General features: G+C 37.7%; 1 protein-coding gene and 1 long non-coding RNA gene across 6 annotated transcripts in view; one reads left to right on the forward strand and one right to left on the reverse strand.

Annotated features, from left to right (window-relative positions):
• si:ch211-272h9.3 overlaps positions 1–16,816 on the forward strand; it is a 151,163-nt gene that overhangs the window by 133,570 nt on the left and 777 nt on the right. The window contains exons 1-4 of one of the 5 annotated variants that reach the window (XM_087258578.1): positions 5,353–5,392; positions 12,262–12,300; positions 12,393–12,749; positions 13,149–13,499. In XM_087258578.1, coding sequence (XP_087114704.1) covers positions 12,264–12,300; positions 12,393–12,749; positions 13,149–13,499 — 745 coding nt within the window. In that variant the 5' untranslated portion in view covers positions 5,353–5,392; positions 12,262–12,263. 5 annotated transcript variants of the gene reach the window in all.
• On the reverse strand, positions 9,394–10,597 carry LOC147842956 (uncharacterized). The gene is made up of 2 exons (XR_015495317.1): positions 10,314–10,597; positions 9,394–9,784 (listed from the first exon to the last, which is right to left on the reverse strand). It is a non-coding gene; the product is annotated as an uncharacterized LOC147842956 (long non-coding RNA).

The raw sequence follows: 16,816 nt of genomic DNA on the forward strand, positions 1-16,816 counted from the left end.
ATCCCTTGGTATGGGTTGCGGATAGGGAGGATCAGCTCTTTAATGTTTATTTCCGCCCTTCATAGAAAGATTAAAAATATGGAAGAAACATGGGAAAATATCTTTACGGGTTGATAGCGGGATATAACTAAAGTCTGGGAGAATTCTGAGAACAATGGGAGGATTGACAGGTATGATCTGGCCATTAGTCTGGTATAAATATTTGATGTTGTAGATTCTGCATTTATTTTTTGTTTGTTTTTATTAATTTTTTGCTTGGGTGTTTCACAAAATTATATTTTAATGTTGCTGTAAATCCTAAATTTACTCTGTTGTCCATGAGAAAATAGGGGTACAACTGTCTTAATTGTTTTATCTTATATTATTGTAACTTGTACTTGTCTTATAATGAACTTTGATCTGGAAATAAAGTGGTTAATGACGATGACTGCCACAACCAACCTCATTCTGAAAACGTACCTCTATATACATTTTTAGAGACCATCAAATACATCCCAAGAGCTACAGTTTATGCAGTTTCCGTTTTTGCAAATCCACCAGAGGGCACTTTGTACACTTTTTGAAATCTCACATTTCTCTCGCGAGTGCCAGTGCACATGCTGTTCTCGGGTAAATCCACCAGAGGCTGCTGTTGACTGACTGTTTGACTCACTGAATGACTGACCGCTTGACTGACCCACCCTCCTCCTTCTCTAAACCCAGCCTTAAGTATTTTAAAAAGCACAGATTGACCTGCACACACACTTCCCTAAACCCAACATAGATTTAAAAAGCAATCCAGAAAAAGAAAAGCCCACATTTTCAGATTTTACTACATTCTCACCCTGTTATTTACTTGTTTATTTTATTTTTTGGATACTGTTTTTGTCTTATTCCTTTTTTTTGGAACTGTTCTTCACCAGACTCAAACCCCTTCGTAGTCAACTCCTCTTTGCGTTTCAAGAAAGTACATAGCGAGCCGACCATAGGGAAGTAAGCGGTCAGCTGGTAAGCGCGAAAAAGAACAGCGTCATACCACCCCGTATTGTTTGCTTTGAAAATAAAATGCAGCCATACGCAGCTCTGGCTACATAATTTGTGATCTCCAGAAACGTATATAGGGCTACGTTTTCAGACTGAGCCAATGTTGGCCACAACTAACAAGAAAATCTTATTGATGGTGTTACAGTCCTGTACATTCCTGTGTTGCGTGATTATTATTTATTATTTTTTACTCGCTAGTCTCTCTCTCTCTCCCTCTCCTACCTCTCCCGCTTCCACCTATACAGTGGCTCCGATTGGCTAACGCTGCCCAGCTGTTTGCCGTGCCCCCCCTGACGTTACCCAAGATCTTCAATCCAGCCACTGGCACCGTGGCATACCTGGGAGGAACTCCCTGAATTTCTGTGTTGTGCTGTGTGTCAGTGAATTTGATATCCGTTTACTCTGTGTTACAATTTGGGACCTGTCCGTTGTTATTTGTCTGTTCTCCATTTGTCTACCGTCAGTGTCTTGCGCATCTGAGGTTGGAGAGTGGGACAGGTAAGAATGTCGCGCGACATTCATTGTGCACACGTAGTTTGAATATCTCTGTTGTTAGACACACTAGATAAGGGGCGTTCTCCACTCACTGTACTTTTGTTTGCTCATCAGATATTAGAGTAGGTTAGGTAGAACGTAACAGACGTGAAGATTTCTTTTCAATAACTGCTGTATTTTTATTTTTGATAGTTAGGGTAGAGTTTGGGCCAATAGATTGTTTTGTTTTATTTATTTCTATTGTTTGGACGCCGCCCGCGTCTCATTTCTCCAACTCTCCAATCTATCTGGTCAAATAAATGTCTCATTTGTTAACTGTGAAATTCAATGTGTCTTTGTAAATATTTAATGATCTTTCTATATACATGTTTTTGGCATTTATTATTATCACTATCTTTGTAAATAAACTCACTTTACTGCATTTAGCTGGTCTTGGTATTATGTTACTTGTTGATATTGTGTGTTTGCTTATGTGTTTCACCCAAAAATGAATGTTACTCCCCTTCCCCTTGACTTACCATCTTTAAAATCGTAACAGATGGAAATTCAATTCTATTCAATTGTTAACTCTATTCTATTGTTCTTTTGGCAATGCATGTTCCACGGTCACATGTATGAACTCAGGTATTTTCTTCTGTTACTGTGCTTTTTTAATATAAAATACAAATAGGTTAGCATATGTGCAAATCCTGATTATTAATTTGCTTATGTACACGCCACATTATGACATTCAGGAAGGACAGTTGCACCCCTGATGTAAAGCAGAAGGATGAACAGTCAATGTTATTGTTGTAACTTTATGTAAATCACTTTGACTTTGAAAGATGGAACAGCATGTTTACATATATATTTACATGTTTATACTGAAGTCAGTCAGCCATTGCTCATTTAAATGTATTATGAACAGTAAAAAATCAGGCAAAAAATTCAACAAAATAATAATCGGTCCAACCAGCAAACAGGCAAAAGGTTCATCTATAAGGCAGTAATTCAATAAAGCAGATGAGGAAGTCATACAAGCGTTAAACAGAATAATGCAGGAGAATTGTTGGGTAAGAAAGTGAAACTGGCAATACTTTGCAGAGTGTTTGGTAGTGATGTCCACTTTTGAAATACTACTTCATGAAGCTTTGAAACCTTTACTAAGATTTTGCTTTAAATTAAAAGATGTCAAATTGTCAAGGTCACTTGATTTCAGTAAACAAGACTTCAACCCATAAACCATACTCGAATCTACTATAAAGAGCTTGTCTTGGGTACGCTTTGTGTGAACTCTGGTATAGTTCATTTCTAATATTTATGCAGTCATACTTTAGCCATATCACCATTTAACCAGTTACTCACTGATGCTAAGCAGGGCTGAGCCTGGTTAGTATCTGGATGGGAGACCACATGGGAACACTAGATTGCCGTTGGAAGTGGTATTAGTGGGGCCAGCAGGGGGCGCTCAACCTGTGGTCTGCGTGAGTTCTAATGACCTTGTAAAGTGAAGGGAACTGTACTGTCAGTGGGCAGCATCTTTCGGATGAGATGTTAAACTTTCTCCTAAAGAGTAGGGGTGTAACCCCGATGTCCTGGCCAAATTCCCTCCATTAGCTCTTACAGATCATGGCCCTTACTCACCCCCATCCACCGATTTGGCTCTATCACTGCCTCTCCACTCTACCTATAGCTGGTGTGCCGTGAGCGTACTGGCGCTGTTTTCCTGTGGCTGCTTTCGCATCATCTACTGGTGGTGGTGTGGAAAGACCCCCCCCTCATAATTGTGAAGTGCTTTTGGGTGTATGGCCACTCGTGGGGAGTGGAGAACATGAGTCTGATTCCAGCGACGCTACAGGGACAGACGAGTCTTCGCTGAGGCCATCTTCCAGCCTAAACCACGACGAATGAAGTTCTGCACAAGACTTTTGGCCAGCGGAGAAATTAAAATGGTCGTGCCCAACTGAGTCTGGTTCTCTCAAGGTTTTTTTTCTTCACTCCCATCAGGTGAAGTTTTTTTCCCTCTCCGCTGTCGCCACTGCCTCGCATGGTTCAGGATTGGTAGAGCTACGCATCGATGAATTTGCTCTTCAGTGTTTGAACTCTCAGTAATGATTAAATCACACTGAACTGAGCTAAACTGAACTGAACTTAAACACTAAAACCTGAACCACACTGTTCCAGTTACTATAACCATTTATGTGAAGCTGCTTTGACACAATCTACATTGTAAAAGCGCTATACAAATAAAGCTGAATTGAATTGAACAATAAATGCGGTATTAGCTAAATAGTGAAATAAAGCAAACGTTACAACATGAAGTTTGCCCAACTTTAAAATGATTTTGAGGCGGAGGGTGTGGGAAAGGGCCGTCATCGCAGCTTGCGCTTATGGTTTATATGCTTGATGTCCTCCACTATTCAGAGGAATTTGTGGGTACGAGAGAGATCTCAGGTCTGGTGGGAGCAAATTGTGGCGACTGACCACTTTCCCTACTCCATGATTCCTCTGTTATTGTTGATTACCGCGTTGGTATCTCCACACACGCTCTTCCTTCTACGTCATTAAACCACGGAGAAGCACCACATTGTCGCAAGTTTAATGATGTACAGAACGGAACGCCTCAATAAATCCGAGCCATTGTCACATGGCTGATCTGTATCTGATTTATTTCCACATGTGAAAGAGGCTTGAAACCGATCTCTGAATATCCGAATGCATGCGTTTTTTGTGTTTGTGTGTGTTTACACGGACATAGAACAGATCCGATCTGTGTCACATATGAGCAAAAAATCGGAATTGATTCACATTTAACTGGCAGTGTAAACGGGGCCTAAGAAACTAGAATGCGCAAAGCGCTCAATTCGCGCAGGATGTCTATTCACTCGTTTGCACTGACTTAACATGTAAATCACTCGCACTTGATTCGCATTCCGCATCTTGTGTGAGCGCAGCATCCAAGCGGCCACTTCTATTTCCCCTCTCCTGCAACACTAGTGTGCAACCTAATCAAAACGGATACTACAATTGTATTACATTTGGTTTTGTAGTTCGGGCTGTGCCGTTTTTAATCGTTCAAGTTCATTTGATTGACTAAATATAAATCAGTGCATATTATTAACGTGTTTATTGGGTAAAATTGCTACTTTTTTAAGTCATTCAATGTGTTTTGGTCATTATCAATGCACTGTCACTATTGCCGAAACTATTGCAGCACAGCTGCTTCTGCGTGCGCTATGAAAGCTCTAATCTGTTAACATGGACACTGAAAAAACACACGCTGCTCACGCTCTGCTTACGCTTGCGGTGTGAAACAGGCTTTAGAGCCCATGCGACACACAAATTGAATGTTTGACAAATAGTCAGATTTGATGATGTAGTTACAATCATGACTATCATTTGATAAAGATGCTGTTTAGGAACCTGATGGTTTAGTCTTGACCAGCAGCACATGAGCCCTATAAACTAGCTGAAATACGAAGCTTTAGTGTTTCATAGATGCTTAAAACATTGTCATGCCAAATTATGTCACTGAAGAAGTCACTGCAGGTCTTCATATGCATATAAATCAGCAAACATGTGAAATACTCAATGATATCCACAAATAAATAAACAAAAAAGATCATTGAAAGGAAATGAAAAGAAAACGCCATGTTGAGGTGGATTTTTCTTGTGAAGCTGCTGTAGAAAGTCTTCCCCGTGAGACTCCAGAACCACATTCAAATGAGCAAATTTGCAATATATCCCTAATGAGGAAGCAAAATAAAAAAGTCCTTTGTTTAGAGAAATAAACATAATGTGACATGCTGAATGATGGATGAATGCGGATATCGAATAATCACAGCCTGAAGCTGCAGACAGAAACATCAGACTGAGGACAGAAACACACTCTGAGGCAAGAACAATTCACATCTACTGTCTTTTCACACAAATAATAGACTTTTAAGATATTTATATTGTCCTAAAGATTATAGATTGTAATATGATGTTTTTTTTTTTATGTGAAAACATTAAAGTATTTAAATTTTTGTTATGTGTTTCTTCCTCAGAAATGGCTCAAACTCTATATTTCCCTCTTCTCATTGGTGAGTGTGTTTGTAGTTTTATTCATGGTTTACTGTATGTGATGTATAGACTACTTGTAAGTGGGGAAAACAGAAATAAAGTGTTGTGTGGGGAATGGAATGTGTGGATGTGTTGAGCAGTGAGAAACTGATGAGGTGTTCTGGGGTAACTTAAAATGTATAAATGAATGTTGATGCAAATTGTGTATGCAGTGGTTATGGGATTATCATCTTAAAAGGAGAGATGGAGTCAGCTGCGGCTCTGCTTCTGATACCAGTTTCTGAAAATTAAGCAAAAAGAGAGTCAGCGATTTCCTATGCAACTAGGAACATGTACAACAGTTATAATGGAATTTTATATATTTTTTAATTCAGAATGTAGCGATGGAGAGCCGCCTTAAAGCAGGATAATGATAACGCCCTTTATTAGTGCAGTAAACGGCAACTTCGTTGTAACTGTGCATGAGAATATTGGAGGCAGACTATTAATTTCTCCACTATATTGCCCGTTAGAAGCGCGTCGGTGACCCTGATAATATCCCCTACGGAGGGGGCAGCATCTGTGTAAAAAGGATATACTGAGGATGAAATTGGATAGCTAATAAATGAATGGCTTCTATTCCAGCGTTAAAGGAAGGAAGCATAAGCAGTTCGCATGCTTTAAGCGCCACCTGATGGTTACAAACCTTTATGAATTTCTTTCTTCTGTTAAACCAGGAGTCACCAAACATGGTACCCGCGGGCACCAGGTAGCCCACGAGGCTCTCATGTGTTGCTCACAGGCCTGTTCTAAAATAGCTCACCATAACGCCACTTACAAATAAGCTTTCTCTAATATAGAAGTAATCATTTAAAAATGGAAATATTTGCAAAGATATATAAAAATAGTGTTGCGCATTGATATATTAATTACAGGGTATTTCCTACCCTGTTAAATCATTGTTGGTAACTTTGTGAGAATCATTAACATGATCAGTGACTTCACATGGATGAATATTATTAATTATTACCAAACTTAAATTATAGTTAAAAGTAAATTGAGCAAATTGTTATTTGAGAAGTGTTTATTAAACTGGTAGCCCTCCACGTTAATCAGTACCCAAGAAGTAGCTCTTAGTTTCATAGAGGTTGGTGACTCCAGTGTTAAACGCTAAAGACAACATTTTGAAGAAAGCTGAAAACCTTTAACCATTGACTTCCATAGGAAGGGAAATAAATACCATGGAAGACAATGCGGCTGTCCGTAGTGCCCAGCCACAATTCAGGACACTTCGTATTTTTCCGCGCCGCAGAGCGCTATTTGTACATTTGATTAGTTTTTTTTTTTTTGATAACGTATGAACGCATGTGTCTGGTGTGCATTAGTCTACTATCCCCTGTCTTAAGCGCGCCGTGTCACCGCGCCGTCTGCGCCTCTGGTGCGCGACGCCCTTCAGGCAGAGTTTGTTACGGCCAAGATCGGATTTATATAATTTCTCTTCTATTCCGGAGATTGATGCTGCGAGATGAAGTAGGTGAGTGACGAAAAGGCATCCCTGCGGGATAATGCACATGTATGTTTGATGTTCTAAGATGGAGAGCAGTTTGTGCTTAGCGTGATCTTTCTTCCAGAATATAAAAGGGGACTAATTTGTTGATTTATTCAAGTAGCCTATGGATGCTTGAAATTCTGTCACTCCAAATTGATGCTTAAGAATTCTACGGAGTGCTTAAGCCGGAGGTTCTTCCGCAATGGGAATGCAAATATTAGAAAAACCGGTCACTAAATTTAGCTGGAGGATATTAGGGAAAGAGAAACGGGAATATTCTAGTAGATGAATTACATGCAAACGCCGTAGTTATTGGCGAGAATCCAGTGGATCATTTTTTAAGGCATAATTGTGTATGCTACTTCTGCATCCGAATGTTAAACGGACTACGAAATAATTGTAACCCCGGATTAATGCCAAAAATCGGGGTATATAGGAAGGTGTAATTTGGATTTGCAACCGAGCGAATGAAAAATTCCAGCGGAATGAAAAATTCAGAAAATTAGGTCAGTTTGCAAATGTAATTCAGTAAAACCTTAAACGTATTGACAAAAGTCGACGAGTTATTTAGACTTAGCACTTGGCTGACGGCGTATGCGTGGCCGCAGTAGCTGCAAGTGTGTAAAAATGAGAGGGGGAAAAAGCAGGGATACGCAAGGTAGAGGGGCGGGGTACGTAGCCCGTAGGTGGTAAGGATCGCTAGAAGAGGAGGACTGGAGTTTGCACTGGAATCGGGAGCTGCAGGTTGGAAGAGGTGAGGTGGAAATCCAAGAGTTGCTTTATTGTCCGGGAGATTAGTTTTATTCGTGTTTAGAATTAATGATTGCTGCAATATGTCCAAATCCAATATTGCTTTTTAAACCTTTCCTCGATGCCCCGGGGAGGCGAAGATATTGCGGGTATATTGTCTGTTGGGGATAGGGGGTGTGGCAGGAGCGTGTTATGTCCTGGGGGGGCAGTGAAGACGTGAATTCGTAAGTCTTTTGGGTTGAATGCAGCGGCTTTGAATTGTGGTCCCGGCGTCTAGGAGTTTGGAGGAGTTCAGTGACAGTTGTTGTTGGATATGAGTGACGCATGACGATGCTGGAGAAGGTACGTAGCAGAGCTGGGGATTGCATTGTGATCTGGCTGGAGTGGATAGGCCTACGGCCTCTTATCGGTCTTTGTCAGTCTTGTGCGTTTGTTGTGTGTGACGTCACACCGGCGCCATTTTTGTGGTATCGTTTTGCTTGACAACTTGAGAGAGACACATAACGCAAGAGAGATACATGCTATAACAAGGTCAAGCTGAAGAAGTACAAGAAAATCGAGAGCACGCGGTACCACAATAAACTAAACAAACATGCCAGGGATCGTCATTTTGATAAACTTACTTACATACAGGTTATAGATCCGTTTGAATTAACTGCAAACCAACGGAGTGCGCTGCCGCCGACCCCTCATTGCTGATAATGACATGTCATACTGTATATCATCAATGTCTTAATATACATTGTTTTAGTTTGAACACCATTAAACCACAGTAAGTATTTGTAATTATGTATTGCATTTTTTGTTTTATTTCATTAGGTACATCTAATATTTACATTTACAAACTATTGGATAGATGTTTGTATCCAAAGTATTTTACAAATATGAACCATAAATGGAATGAAAGCTACGGAACAAAAAATGTAAATACTATTATAATTTTATTAAGTCAAATACATTGAGTGCATAGAGAACATTAAATAAAATAAACATTAGATAAAATAATACACCAAAATATTAAGATAAGTTGAACACAAATACAGATATTATGATAAAAGCTGAAAACCTGTAACTACTGACTTCCATTGTATTTGTTGGTTTTTCTACAATTTCAATGACAGATTTTCATCTTTCTTTATAATATCTTTATTAGTGTAAAGAGAAAAAATAAACTCATAAAGGTTTAGAAACACTTGATGGCAGGTAAATAGTAAGTGACTTTAAATATGTGGGTGAACTATTTAGTTCAAACTACTGATTGACTTATTGTTTAACCTTAAGCAAAAGCACTTGTCTCAGTTCTTTAAAAGATTATTTAGTTCAAGTAATAACTGCTTACCTTGTGTTTAGTTCTGATGTACCAGTTTTGTGATTGTGAAGAACATAAACAATAAATGAGTTAACAACACATTTTAAGTCATCCTCCATTTACTTACATTTATACAATTGATATTTTTATTCAGGCAATGAGGAAAAAGTCATTTCTGGAGGAATGCCTCATACTGTTTACATAAGACAGGATGAAACATCAGTTATTAAGATTGTTATTAAGATTTTGTGTTTTTTTTTTTACTGTTTGGTACTTTAGCATCATTCTTGTTACAAAATCCATCAGACATCCTGTATCCTTCAAGTTCACACAGCAGCTGTCAGTTCTCCTCCAACAGGTGGTTTATTTCTACACCTGTCCATACACAGTTTACATTCAGTTTGTCTCAGCTACCTCCTTAGTCTTGTGTGTCTTCTCATCAGTGTCTCTCACCATCTTCAACCTCAAGTGTCTCCTTCTCAGCATGTTGGTCGTCCACATCTTCAGCTGACTGCAGTGTTGGTTTTATTTCCCTCCTCTAAGTTTGTCTTGCAGAGTTTACAGTGTCTGTCTGTGTAGTTTCTGTGTGGCCCAGATGTAGAGATGGTGCTCAGTCTGGGTCATATGCAGCTTGGCTGGCAATGACAAAGTTAGAAATGTATATACGGCAAAAATATAACACATAGAAAGAATAAGTAAAAAATAAATGTACTATAATGCTACATGCTTATGAAAAAAATGACATATTTGAGCATAAGAAACCTGAATTGAATTTTGAACTTAAGCATTAACTTTGTCATCCAATATATTTATATTTTTTCTACAGTGGAAAAGAACTGGGTTTTTAACTGCAGTTTCATGAAATTACAGTCTGGAGATTTAAAACATAACAAAAAACTATATTTGTTTTCAGAAAAAGGACAGTCGAAAATGTATTTTTTGTCAGGGAGTGAGTACATCAGCAAATCTAAGTTGTAAAAAAGTATTTTACAATATTTTTCCAATCAAATACTTTACAATCTTAAATTCATAAGCACTGATTGATTCGTAAATATTTAAATGCAGGTCTACCCCCAAACTAAAGTGTTACATTGAATTAAAAAAATTATTTGAAGCTCAAGCAATGACAGTTGTAAAGTTACTTAAATATTCTTTCGTACTTACCTTTGTGATAATATTGAGAGCATAAACGGAGAAATGAAGATATATTTTGCGTCTCAATGCAGCTGGCCAGGACACCCGATGCGTCTGTTGTTACTGCTACAGTCTGTCAATATACTTTCTTCCGAGCGGGAAATTTAAAATATCTATCGTCGTTATCATTTATTACCTTTTCGATCGTGTGATTTACTATTACAGCCCTTAACACAACAAGAACGTAACACTGTATTTACTCTGCGAAAGACGCTAAAGCCACATAACAGCTCACGTTAACTCGGATACAACACAAATGGCGGCTATGTCCCATAATGCAATTCGGTGTTTACGACGGTGACGTCACCTGACAAAGACCGATTGGAGCCTCGGTCTCGAGCTGACTTTCATGCTGGGCTAGGTGTTGTTGAGACGGGGCTGGTGTTTCAGAGAGCGCTGAGCTTTCTTTCTTGTCTGTAGCTGCGCTGATGCTATTGTGATCTCCGTCGCTGTTGTTGTTTTTGTCAGTTTTGTAGTTGCTGACGATGATAGTAATGGTGGTGTAGTATTGTAGTTGAAGAATAGTAGGAGATGTGGAGGATCCGGTTTGTCCGTGAGTAACTTTTGGAGGAGCTGGAGTGGACCTGTCCTTAGCTTCTTCGGAAAACGAAGATAAGGGAGTAATGTCTAGCTAGGCTACTTATAGTGAGTTAGAATAGATCTGATTGGCTAACTAATGAGTGTAGATAAGTGGCCAGCTGCAGTCAATTATATCACGTGCTCCTCTCGAAAATAGTTAAAAAACTTCACTTATTCACAAATATGAAAATATTTGTTTTATATTTTTTATAGTTTTGTTTATATGTTGCTGTTTTAGGACAGGCATCCTGCATGTTTTAAAGCCTATATGTGGCAAGGAAATAAAAGCGAAACACAACCCCGAAACCCCCCGTTACAAAAAAAGGGCTCCCCCAAAGGCCACAGTATAGTTCGAACACTGAACAAATCATCATAACGTATGACTTAAAGAAAAAAGCCAGCAAATTAAAATAAAACAGATCAAGCTTGATGGCTGGCAGTAAAGTCTCTCTCTGCTCAACGTTGGTCTATATTTTGTCACCTTAGAATTATAAGGTTCTATCTGACATTTTTGTCAAAATTGAGTTATTGACAAATTGTTATTAAATGACAACTTATTTACATTATGAGGTGTTTTTTTATAGGTTGTTAACGTTTTAACACGTTTTATTTAAAAAACAAATTTAAAATATATTATAAATATATGGAATGCAGAAACTTTGAAGCTCAATATTTCAAAATCATTCAGAATGCAGATAGAACCTTATAAATCCAAGGTGACGATAGCCACTCTGCAATAGCACAACTTGCCGCAGGTGCGCAGAGCCGAACCTACCAGACTCCAGGAAACAAACAGTGAGTGACGTCATGACACAAACAAGCAGGCAACAGCCGTAACAAGGTTTACTGACACTAACTGACAGATGGCAGTAAACAAATAAGAGGAAAGAAATGGACAAATAAACAAATATAGAGGTCTAAAATATGAAACATGGGCTTTTATGAGCTGAATGAAGGATGAGAGCTGACATAGTTGAGGTGGATTTATCATGCAAAGCCATTAAAGAAATAATTCATTGTAAGAAATCGAAACTCGACTCTCGACCACATTCAAATAAACTCACTTCTAAAGAATTACAGAAACAGTGATCAACACAGAGGAAAACTATGCAAATACACCCGAATGTTTAGAGTAATAAACAAATGATGTGACGTGCTGAATGACGAATGAGATGTAGAATAATCACACTGCAGACAGAAACGTCAGACTGAGGACAGAAACACACCAGCTCTGAGGTAAGAACGCACACATCTTCATACTGTATTACACTTATACGTTATCATTTTTACTCCAAATGGATTTTACTTTTTACATGTTTTTTTTGTGTTTCTTCCTCAGAAATGGCTCAATCTCTATATTTCCCTCTTCTCCTCATTGGTGAGTGTGTTTGTAGTTTTATTTATGGTTTATAGTTTCATTAGGTTTGACTCTGTTCTGAAAAGCATTAAAGCAAAGTGTCTCTTTCACAGCTCTCTGCTCCATATCTGAATGTGTTCAGCGTCATTATTACTATATAAATGAGATGAAGACCTGGACTGAAGCTCAGAGATACTGCAGAGAGAAATACACAGATCTGGCCACTGTTGACAACATGAATGACATGATCCAGCTGATGAAGAGTGTGAATGAAGGAGGGGATCAGAATATCTGGATTGGTCTTCAGAAGACAGATGTTTATAAATGGCATTGGTCTTCAGGTGATCCTGCACTCTTTCTGAACTGGACATCTGAAGAACCAGCTGGCAGTAATGAGTGTACTGTTATGAATAATGGACAGTGGATTAATGAGGCATGTAGTAACACTCGTGTCTTCATTTGCTATAACAGTGAGTACAAACCCATACAGTGACAAACATTCATTTAACAAAATATGCTTCAAATGAACATTTAAATGTTAGAATAGTAAATATTGAATGTTAAGTCAGATTTAATTTGCAATATTATGTCAGATATGTCTGACAAACCTTATATGAACTGAAAGGCAAACAGATAAAAATATTTAATATTATTATACTCTTACAGTTTATAAACTTAAAATAATAATAATTAGTATTCATAATCAACTCATAACAACTCTTCATAGCACAAGCTTTTCTTGAACTTTCACAGCTGCTTCTTTTCACAGCCAAAGCATACAACAGTATAAGAATAAACTGATAAAATTAATTTAATCAATTTAGCGTTTAATTAATTAATTAATTAATTTTTAATAAATTTTCTTAAAGTGAGCAGAGGACTGGTGTTTGTTGATCAGGAGATGAACTGGAGAGATGCTCAGAGTTACTGCAGACAGAATCACACTGATCTGGTCACTGTGAGGAACCAAAATGAGAGTCAACAGCTGGAGAAGTTCATTAATGACAGAAACTCACGTGGATCTCCAGTCTGGATCGGTCTGTTCAGAGACACATGGCAGTGGTCAGATCAGAGCAACTCCTCATTCAGATACTGGAATACTGGTGAACCAAATAATGCTGGAAATAATGAGAAATGTACAGTGATTGGCGCATATTCTCAGAGAGGATGGGCAGACGTTGCTTGTGATGATCGCCGGATTCCTTTTGTGTGTCATGACGGTGAGCAGATCCTCCAAACACACTTAATCCATCCTCAGCTCCAGATCTCTTAACTTTTTCCCTGCCAGTGTTTTTAAAAAGGTTGCCAGCATTTATGATTTTCACCTAAATTTGATGGCCCTCAGGAAGTTTTCTCATAGGAATATATGATCATATTATATAACAATAAACCACCAAACCTCTGCTTTAAAAAAAACTATATATTCATGGGCTTGTGTTTTCCCCCAGTTGAATGCTGGTAGATTTAATAAAAATGCAACATTTTCTGAAAAAAGTGAGTAAAATGCAGCCCATTTTCAAGAAGTTTATAATAAACATGCGTAAACATGTTTTTTTTCTGAGCATGCACGTGTGTGTGCCAGGGTTCAACAAGGTGCTTAAAGTGCTTGAATTTGGCTTTTAGAAATTCAAGGCCTGGAATACCTGGAAAACAGGCTTGTTTTAGTAAAAAAAAAAGTGCTTAAAAGTGCTTGAAGTTAGAAAAAAGGACTGTGCAGTTTCACGTTGAAAAATAAAAAATGCTTGAGAACTTTTGTAACAATTTAATGCAAAAATACCCGCACAAACACTACCAGGATTCTGAAGCGGTGATTTGACTAACATGAAAGTGGCCAATCACAGTCGACCTTGTCTAGTTTTATGTGAAACGTAAGGGCAGGATAAAGGCCTCTCTGTGTTGCAGAGACAGTAAAAAAAAGACAACTTAAAAACAAATGTTTTATTGGAATAATGCTTTTCGGATGTTTTCACTATAGAGATGTCTATGTTATTAGCAAGAGTAATTAAACCGTAGACATACTTCCTGCCATTTCGACGATCTCCCCACACGTTTCCCCCTCTTCGCTCTGACAGCGAGGTTACTCGCTTCTGACCTGTCACTCTTGTAAAGTCTAAATGTCGGCATGGGATTGTAGGTATTGCACTATTACTCATTTCTGCAAATGTCGCGAGTGCTTAGTTTACTTAGCCTAGCATAACTTTTAGCAAAGGTGGATTTTTTTTTTTACTTATTTACGACAAAAGAATTTTGCTGGAAATGTTTCAGTTCGAGGTCTTTGTGTGATTTATACATAATAGCTGTGTCCTAATGTGTCTTAGAGCATCACTACATTATACAGGCATTACAGGTCAAAGCAATCTGTTGTTACATTTGTCAAAATATGCAATAAGGCTCTTAAAGCACTGCTTTGATAAATGTAGTGCTGTCATACTTCAAATACCTCAAGTGAAACAAAGTCATTTGTTTTATTATTTTATTTCTGAGTGTACTTGTGTTTTTTGTAAAACTATTTCAGTTTAAGATCAAGTGTAAAATAAAATCTCCATGTGATGTACGATAGTGATGGGTTGTTCATGAATGATTCGTTCATTTTGAACGAATCTTCAATATGACTCGGGAACTACGAGTCCTATCAGGGAGTGATTCGTTCATCCGCACGTGTGCACATTTGTGCAGGTAGTATCGTTAATTTCAAGTCTTCATCACATTGGCAGAAGCCAATCATATGCGATTAGAGCCGGAAAAAGAATTGAACCGTTCATCTCTCGAATCCTCTATCAGGTCTGAGTCATTCGTTCCTCACGGGCCAATCATATGCGTTTAGAGCCGAAAAAAGAATTGTTCCGCTCACCTCTGGAGTCCTCTATCGGGTTTGAGTCACTCGTTTATCACAGGCCAATCATACGCGTTTAGAGCCGGAAAAAGTTTTGATCTGTTCATCTCTCGAGTCCTCTATCGGGTCTGAGTCATTCGTTCATCACGAGCCAATCATACGCGTTTAGAGCCAGAAAAAGAATTGAACTGTTCATCTCTCAAGTCCTCGGGTTTGAGTCATTCTGTCATGTGATGAACGAACGATCATGGCTCCTATCGGCTTAGACTGTGCATTGATTAAGATTATATGTGACTGTCCGTGTAACGTGAATGTACCCCTGACATTTAAAGACATGAAGAGGTGAGCTGAGCAAAGAGAAAACAATGCCTTCATAGACAAAAGAGCGGGTAAACATTGAATTATTATTTTCTCCTTATATTCTGTTTATGACTTATTTGTCGTGCAATCAACCGTCGGGCTAGTTGTAGATGTGTTTGGAAGCAATTCGTAACATTTTAATAATATTTTGGCAAATTGAACCAAATGAACGAAATACTCAAAAAAAGATTCGTTCATCTTGATGAACGAGACTCAAAGATCCGAGTCAGTAAAATAATCTGAACTTCTCATCACTAATGTACAGCTATTTAAGAAACAAATTTGTCATATTGTGAAGACAAGAAAGAGCAAATAAGGAAAATATTGTAAAATATGTGAATAAAAGGCTAAATTTAAATCTTTTCATCATATACTTTAATTAAACCTTTTAAAGCTTGAAAATATTGTTTAAAAATAGACAAAATGTGTCTCTATGGCCTTAGAGAGAATGTGGTAGTTTTGTCAGTGCTACTGAAAAAGATTAATTGTCATGAAAGGAAAAATCGGCCATACTTCCTTTGTTATTTATATATTTGTGGTTTAAGCAATTAAACCATACAAATAAGTTTACACTTTAAAAAGGGCCGTAATGAAAAAATATTTCTTTTTTTTTTTTCAAAAGTAACTAATTAGTACTCAGAGTAGTTTTTTTTAAAGAGTAGTTTGTACTTGTACCTAATATTAGCATTATTTTATGGTTATTAGTATTATTATGATTTAGGATTCGTAGAGCTACGCATCGATGAATTTGCTCTTCAGTGTTTGAACTCTCAGTAATGATTAAATCACACTGAACTGAGCTAAACTGAACTGAACTGAACTTAAACACTAAAAAACTGAACTACACTGTTCCAGTTACTATGACCATTTATGTGAAGTTGCTTTGACACAATCCACATTGTAAAAGCGCTATACAAATAAAGCTGAATTGAATTGAATATTATTTACTAAAATTTGTATTATTTTAGCAGTGTAGTGATATTTTTACTTGAGTACAATAAAAACATTTCACAAGCACATTTAATGCAGGTTTATTATATTATTAATTATCAATATATGATTAATTATTTATTAAACTATTTATTATTAATGGTTTTTACTTGTATAAATCCCTATGCAATGTTTTTATGGGTTGCTGAGAATACATTTTAGATGTTCAATGTGTTGCGTGTCAGTCTTGAAAATAAAAAAGGGTGCTGGAAAAAAGTGCTTAAAAGTCCTTGATTTTCGTTAGGCTGTGGCTGTATGAACCCTGGTGTGTAAAACTCTTCCACATTTCTAACCTCATGCAAATCAACAGGGGTGGATCATTTCACTGTGGTTAGCTCTGATGAAGCTGTAAAT

The sequence above is a fragment of the Danio rerio genome, chromosome 7 (assembly GCF_052040795.2).
Source record: "Danio rerio strain M-AB ecotype USA chromosome 7, GRCz13ab, whole genome shotgun sequence".
Taxonomy (NCBI): domain Eukaryota; kingdom Metazoa; phylum Chordata; class Actinopteri; order Cypriniformes; family Danionidae; genus Danio; species Danio rerio.